The sequence below is a fragment of the Podarcis tiliguerta genome (assembly GCF_965153285.1).
Source record: "Podarcis tiliguerta genome assembly, chromosome: 6".
Taxonomy (NCBI): Eukaryota; Metazoa; Chordata; class Lepidosauria; order Squamata; family Lacertidae; genus Podarcis; species Podarcis tiliguerta.
Window position 1 is genome coordinate 22,742,511 of NC_139539.1, and position 8,182 is coordinate 22,750,692.

General features: G+C 46.4%; 1 protein-coding gene across 1 annotated transcript; it reads right to left on the reverse strand.

The window, feature by feature from the left end:
* Positions 1 to 414: 414 nt before the first annotated feature.
* Positions 415 to 7,842, reverse strand: LOC310680490 (waprin-Enh1-like). The gene is made up of 4 exons (XM_083447186.1): positions 7,683 to 7,842; positions 5,570 to 5,701; positions 3,593 to 3,724; positions 415 to 1,255 (listed from the first exon to the last, which is right to left on the reverse strand). Exons 1-3 carry the CDS (start codon positions 7,762 to 7,764, stop codon positions 3,594 to 3,596), a joined length of 345 nt encoding a protein of 114 aa, XP_083303312.1. The 5' UTR covers positions 7,765 to 7,842; the 3' UTR covers positions 415 to 1,255; position 3,593.
* Between the last annotated feature and the right edge of the window lie 340 nt (positions 7,843 to 8,182).

An 8,182-nucleotide genomic window follows, 5' to 3' on the forward strand; every position in this document is an offset into this window, starting at 1 on the left:
CGCACATGCGCAGAAGCGCAAACCGCTCCGCCTGTGTGCGCAGAGCAGCGCTTTGTCGAGCGTCCCTTTCGTCGAGCGTCCAGGGCTCCAGAACAGATCCCGGATTCAAAACAAGGTACCACTGTAAATGAAAAGCTTTTGGGCCAGTGCTACTGATCTGATGAAAATCCTAGGAAAGTGAATGAAAGTGTGTACAGGCAGAAATGAAAGTGTGTCCAGGCCCAAGATTCTCTCCATTGAGATCTAGCAACTTGCAAGGTCAGGCTACCTGGAATTTTCACCTCTCAGAACTGGTTGTGTAGTTCCTGTTCTGCAACAGATGTGCTGCTATTTTGGGGAAATCTCCAATTGAAATAGAGCAATATAAAATAATATAGATTGCAGCTCTTCCAGACTGGAATAACAATTTGCATATACAATTTGAACCATATGCATTTATTTCTTCTGCAAGTGTAACTGTATGACTTTTTCATTTATAGTTTCAAAGAGAGAGAGAGAGATAAATGAGTCCTGGATCCACAGGAGGAAAGCTTCCTATTTTGTGATGATGGTGTTTGTAAATACTGGTGTTGCAAGGTAATTTCTTGTTGCATAAACATTTCCCAGATTGATGCAGGAACTGGAAATAAGCTGTCAGAGTTATAACCACATGGAGTTTCTCACCCACTGGGATGAATCTGGAAGCTTGCTCTGTGCTAGAAGTTGTATATTCAATTTAAATAACCAATAGCCCATAACCTACTATGTAACACATTTTGCTGCAGATTATGACTTCTTCACTGTCAATCACAAGAGCAAGGTCTACTTTTATAGTCCAATAGATGAATGTACAAAAATGCTCCTGTTTCATCTGAGCTTCTTGGTCAATATGTGGCCCATTCAAGAAAATCTCCAAGGAGACGTTATAGCTGACCACCAATATTTTAAGTAACAAGTAAAAACATGTTCCTTCACTTCTGTTCTCCTTCCACATGATGTCCTGAGACTCAGATGAGAAATGCCAACAGCAAAAACAAAAGACTGTTGGTGGTATCCAACTAAGTCATACTCAGAATGGACCCACAAAAATAATTTGATTTACTAACAAAAGTCAATTGGTTTCAATGGATCTACTCTGATTACGACTCAGTCAGATAAACCCTTTATTTGCATTCAGTTGGGTAGAAAGTGGTTTCCCTGCATGATGAAAAGATGAAAAATTGGGCGAATTTCAGGCACAGGTGTTGCATTTCAAGCGCGCCAACAGGATGTTATTCTGGATGGGAAAAGGAGACAAAAAACAACAAGGTTGGTGACAGAGAACAAAATAATCCTAGTCAATTGTACCTCCTCACTCCCAGCCTCGGAGAAAATTCCTAAAACGTTCCCGCCTGTTGTTGTCCTTACCTCCCTGGAAGAGAGAACTCAGAGTAGGTCCCTCCTTCTAAATCCTTATAATTGGGAATCTTAGCATTTTGATTATCTTACCATGTTATGTCCTCATTTGTCAGACATATAAATGTCCCTTTAAAGCACAGAGCTTAGCCCTTTCTGGTGTCCTAGAGAGAAGTGCCCTGCACTGGCGCTTAGTAGCTGATAAATTTGTCAGATGAAGAAGAAGAAGAAGAGTTTGGATTTGATATCCCGCCTTTCACTCCCTTTAAGGAGTCTCAAAGCGGCTAGCATTCTCCTTTCCCTTCCTCCCCCACAACAAACACTCTGTGAGGTGAGTGGGGCTGAGAGACTGTGACTGGCCCAAGGTCACCCAGCAGCTGCACGTGGAGGAGCGGAGACGCGAACCCGGTTACCCAGATTACGTGACTACCGCTCTTAACCACTACACCAAACTGACAGGGCGATATATTTGAGTGGACCAATTACTGTTTGTATATAGGGATAACCCGTGGCTCCCAGCTTCCCTGATTGCACCAGGCCCATCATAAGACTTTGAACACAGGGAAAGACAAAGAGCCTGAGGGATCAGGACAACGGCCCATCTAGTTCTGCATCCTGCTCTCACGGTGGCCACCCAGATGCCTGTGGAGAACCAACAAGCAAGGCTAGAGCATCTACTGTATTTTTTGCTCCATACGGCACACCTGACCATAAGGCGCACCTACTTTGGGGGGGGGGGGATTGAAGGGGGAAAATATTCTTTAAAGGGAGCGCTGAGCAGAGCCTGTATGCATCCCAGGCTCTGTTCAGTGCTCCCTTTCATGAGCTGCGTGGAGCGTGTGTGCGGTGCTTGCAGGCTTTTCCTCAAGGAGGGAGAAGGGCAGCCTGTCACTTATGGGCTGCCCTTCTCCCTCCTCGGGGAAAAGCCCCCAAGAGCCACACACACGCTCCGCACAGCTCTTTAAAGGGAGAGCGGGTCTTGGGGGCATTTGTGGGAAGTGGGGGAAGTGAGAGAGCCTCGCTTTGTCCCTTCCTCCACCTCCCGCAAAAGCCAGGGATAGCCGCGCGAAGCCTCCCCAGGGCAGCAGGATGAAGGCTCCCCGCTGCCCTGTGAGCTGCTCAGGGCTACCCCAGAGCTGCTCAGGAGCTTGTCGGGGCTGGCGGGGGAAGCCTGGGTTTACTCCTCCCCCAGCCCCAAAAAGCAGCTCAGGAAGCTGCTCACCGAGCTTGTGGGGCTGGCGGTGGGGGGTGCCCAGCTTTCCCCCACCCCCCAAAAGCAGCTTGGAGCTGGCGGAGGAAGCCCGGGTTTCCTCCACCCCCCCCCCCAGCCCCAGGGACCACACTTTCACTTCATAAGACGCACAGACATTTCCCCTTAGATTTTAAGAGGAAAAAAGTGTGTCTTATGGAGCGAAAAATATGGTATCTTATTCAGGCTCTCTCTCTCTCCTGTGGTTTCCAGCAACTTGCATTCAGAAGCATACTGCCTCTGTGGAGACAGAGCATTGCCCCCCATGAATTTGCCCGCTCCTCTTTCAAAGCCAACCAAGTTGGAAGAGGTGCCAGCTTGCGGGGGCGTCATTAGGCCCAGCGTTGTCCACGTGATGCCAGGACGTGGGGAGGAGCCAGGGGCAGAGCTGAATGCAGTGGCCGTGCGGCTTCAATGGCCAGTGGCTGCTCCTCCTCCTGGCACAGCCACTGGTGGGAGGCTGCTTTGACCGTCCTTCCCTTCCACAGCAGGGGAGAAAGGGAAGAAACCGGCCGCTGGAGCTGCGCCATGCTTGGACCCGCACTCGGCCTCCTCTGCCGCCTCAACATTGGGAGCCCTCCGGCCCCTTCCCAAAAGATTTTGAGGGGCCCCAAAACAGATCAGCCCCCAGGAACTGGCACCTCTGCAAGTGGCCACTGTTGCCCCTTGTGGGAGTGGGTTCCATTGTTCAACAATGCACTGCTTTTATCTGTTCCAAATCTTGCAATATTCAGCTTTTATGGACATGAAAAAAGTTCTCGTGTTGATAGAAAGGAAGCAAATCTTTCTCCATGCCATGCATAATTTTATAAACTTCTATTGTGTTGCCTCTTACTAATCTTTTCTCTAAACTATAAAGTTCCAAATGCTGGAACCGCTCCTCAGGTGCTCCATCCCCTTGGTCATTTGGGCTGGCTGCATCTATCAAGATGGTGTCCAAGGTATGTCCTTAGCCGTCGATGGTGATACCTTATCTGCAGGACCTGGCACAATTGTAGTAGCAACACCTTTGTCTTCCTGGGCAGTCATAGTCAGTTCTGCAACGATCAATTCCCGGGACAGTGCACCTAAATGGATTCCGTGGGCAATACCAAGATATCACTGGGGGAAAGAACAAAAGGAGCATCGTTAACCAATGTTCAGACACTAATGAATGCATTCTAGTATTTCTTCTGACTATTGTGCAGTTCTATTGGCGGTACCAAAAGCCACATTTGAATGAGTAATCAGCAAGTTCACAGCCTGAGCCTGCAAGACCTGACAATCTGGTTCAGCTTTCTATGTATACTTTACAGACTCAGCGTCTCTCCAAATATGTGGTAGTACCATTGCTCTGAAGCGAACCAGAGTCAGAGCAGTAATGCTAGCTCCCCCTCCCCATGCACCTCTGGATGGGCAGATGGGTGGGGGGAATGGTGGCTGTTCTTCTTTTATACTTCCTTGAAATGGCCATCCAGTTGACATCCTACAAATGGGTGGTGAAATATTGACTACCCCTCTAGGCACAAGTGTCCACAGGAAAATCAAGAGGTAAGAGATGACCGCTGCTGCCTATCTCCTTGCTCTTATCATTGCTTGCATGGTAAGAGAGGGCATTTGTTTGAGTGAGCAGCGAGGAGCTGCCTGAGTGGCAGTGACAGCAAGGAGTAGGGGGGAGCAGAGCAAGGGGTCTCCAGGGGTTGGCAATGTGCCCCCTGCAAGGGGTGGGCCTTGGCAGGTGCCCAGCAATGCCAGCACCAACATTACACATCTCTCAGAGGGTTAAAAGGAAGGTGAATTGATGCAGTTCAGTATTAAAAAAGAGACACACACCTTGTTCCTACTCACAGCCAAACACATCTGCTTCATAGAGAGAACTCTGAGTAGGTCCCGCCTGCCTGGCCCATAGAAAAGGGCTGGATGCAGAGGAAGGGTGGGAGGCATCAGCTGGGGAACTCCCCAAGGAAGAAGGTTCAGAGCCAGGGGATTGATGGTGGAATGCTGATATGTGGTCAGAGGGACAAGGAACAGGCTGGCAGGAGGAGGTGTTGGGAGCAGAAGAGGGAACATGCCTTAGTGAGCAGGAAGAGGCTGGGGCAGAGAGCAGTCCAGACTGAGAGGCGGGAGAGGAGGGGGGCCAGGAGACAGAGATGAGAAGGCTGCTGAAGAAGCCCAGGGCTGACTTAAGCATATGCGGCGTCGGGGTGCAAAGATCCGCTCAGCGCGCTCCCCCCAGTTCCCCAGTCCCAGGTGCGCAGGAGGTCGGAGCCAGCCAGCTGCCTCAGTGTCTTGCTGGCTCGGTCGCCCCTGAACTCGCAGCGCACAAGAAGAGCCCACTGTGGTGCTCCGACTGATGAGCAGGCTCTTTCCCGGATTCAACTCTCGGGCCCCAGACTCTCAGCCTGGCCCCCCTGAGAGCCCAGTGCCCAGGTGCCCCGCACCCCTAGCGCCTATGGGTAAGACGGCCCTGAAGAAGCCACAGAGTCTCCCCCTTCTGCTGTGACCAGCTCCCCTTCCTCATGGTCTCCCAGAACACCCAGAGGAATGAAGAGGGCAGAACAGAGACAAGAAGAAGGCTTGGGCTGCTGGGGGAGGAATCTTAGAGAGGGGTGGGACGGCAGGGACCTCCAGTCCTTGCAACTGCCTTCTTGGGGCAAGAGTTCCTGTGATCACTAGGCCTGTTTGGGCTTCTTTGAATAAAGAGTCAACTTCACTGACACTGGGTGTTTTATTACTGACCCACTCCTGGCACCGGTTCATATTTTATGGAATATATTGTTGCACCTATATATTTGCACCCGTTAATATCCTTTCGAATGGCAGAGCTTAGCCACTTAGGCTGCCCCAGAGAATAAGGTGTGCAATGGTGGTACATCTTGCACAAGCTGGTTTCCCCCTTCCCTGTTTCCAATAATATGCATGCTCTAAGAAATTGTACCTTGAAACGTCAGTCATTGAGGAATATACCTGGTGATGGAGCTCTGCAGACCCTGGCACATCTGTAGTTGCAGCACTGGAGGTTACGTGGGCAGTCATAGTTACTCCTGCAACGACTAATTCCTGGCATGGAGCACCGAAATGGATTTCCTGGGCACATCCCTGAAATAAAATTATTATTATTATTATTATTATTATTATTATTATTATTACTACTACTACTGCTGCTGCTGCTGCTGCTGCTGCTGCTGCTGCTACTACCCACCTTTTTCTCTGACAGGGAAAAGCATGGGAGAGGGGAAGCAGTCATTAAAAACAATTAAACATTAATATAATTACAATTTTATATGTGTTTGTGTGTATGAATGAGATCCATCAAAACATACTAATAATTACAATAAAAAGAGCACACAAAAAAGAACAGCATCTGAACATCGAAATATGAACTTTTACGCATTTTAAAATTCTATTGACTATAGTGCAGCCATGTTGTCCGTAGCAAAATTTGCATTTGGATTTATAATTAGGAAGCTCATATTTTAGGCATGCAAGAGCCCACCATCCTGCATTCTTTCCACATGTATTTTATAGGTTCCCCATATCCAAATCTTATGTAGGCCAGAAACCCTAGGAAATGCTGCTAAATGATAACTTTCCAGTGGAATTTTCCAACACGTTTATTCCCTCCATTTTTTGCTGTTAGAAAAGTGATGGGACGCCAGCCAAATCTGTGTTAATAAACAGCACGTCTGAAAGTGCCCAATTTCTCAGAGTCAGTAACTAACTCTGTAAGACAGGGGAATCTTTCAACTCGCTATGATTTTGTGAAAATAAATGAGACACACAAAGGAATTTACAATTTAAGTTCTATATAAATAATGAATGGTTCGTTTATCTCTTTTAAGATGTTTCCAGCTAAACATTTCATTAGTAAGAAAAGGAAATTACAGTTGTCATTGTGATCACCCGATTTTCCCAAGATGTGAGAATCAAAAAAATGTTGTCTGTCTCTAAAGATGCAAAGTTGCCAGCAGGCATTGTAAACTATAGTAGATAGATGATAGATATATAGATGATAGATAGATAGGTAGAATGCTGATATTGATAGATATTGATACTGTATGTGGTTTGTTCAGCACTTCTATTTGTTTAAAGCATATGTCAAAGCAGTCTAAAAATACTAAAATTAAAAAAATATAAAAATAAACAACATAAACAATTATTTCGCATTAAAAAACAATCCATCACTTTTGGGGACTTGAGTCTTTGTCACATGTGCTCTGCTACACTGCTACCTTTTCCCCAACATTCCAATTGTATACTTAAATAAATGGAATTCAATCATGTCCTCACAAAAAAAAAAAAAATACAGTATAGCTTTAGAGAGAATTAAGAATTGCTCTTGGCTTTCTGTATCCCTTATGCAAACTACAAAACTCTGTCCATGCCCACTGGCAACCTTCTCTAGAGTGCCTAAGCATGACCCCCATACCACCAGCTCTGTTTAATTGAAGGCAGCCTGAATTTATTTATTTATATTATTAGTATTAGTATTAATATTATTAGTATTATTAGTATTGCAATGCTGTCCTATATACATGCTTGCTCTTACTCCCACTATGCTCAATGTGACTTACTTCTCAAGCTACAATTTTTCACACACTCTGTAGTCTTATTCAACTCAAGTTCTGGGTATAGACAAACATATGTTTGCCCTAAAAAGGTTGCAGTTCTATGCACATTTACTACCTGGAAATAAGTCCCATTGAACTCACAGAGTTCAGTAACGTATAGCTGCAAAGCAAACGTGCAGAATTATATTGGGGGCTGCCGTCTCTGTTATGGTTTCCTGCCATTCCTGCTCTGCTTGCTCATGCTGCAGCTCACACTGCCGCCTACTGGCAGCCACACAAACTACAGTGTGACAACTTTTCCCCTTACAAAAATATTATATAGCAAGACAGCGTGAATTCCGTTTCTCTCTTCTGCAGGACCAAGTCCTGTTTATCTCAGGACAAAGTTACTTGCCCTGAAATGGCTTTGTGGATATAACTACCGATAACCCAGCTTTAGCTGCTCCAAATGTTTTTTCCCCTGTCCTGTATTCCAGAATCGCCTTTCAACTTTTTCGCATCTTACCTACCTATTCTGTAACAAGTTGCAGAGGGTAATTCTGTCCAAAGGGCCAGAAGCCCCACAAGGAGAAGGACAGTCAGTGTCTTCATGGTGCCTTCAGGAATCGGGTGTGAACGCTTAGAATAGAACAAGACTTGTATTTAAGCAGATGCGTGGGTAGGGTTAAGATTATATGTCTCCCCATCTACCTCATACTTAATATCAGCAGCATCAAACTTTTCAGGCCCTTGAAAATAATTGCATTGCACCATCTTTATAGATTGCATGTGTTGTTGTAGCCGGGCCTGTGGGTGTTGACACCTGTAATGCACCTGTATAAACACCCAAACTTCAAAGAATTCTCCTGAGTCACACCCTGGTTATAGCTCCTTCCAGCACGTGAGGAAAACTCACTCAGCCCTGGGAATGGTACCAGGGCAGGGCTCATGTTGTAAAAGAACCAGGACTTCCTATATTCAAGTTAATACCTGGTGATTGTGATGTTTTCAAAAAGACAGACAGAGAGAG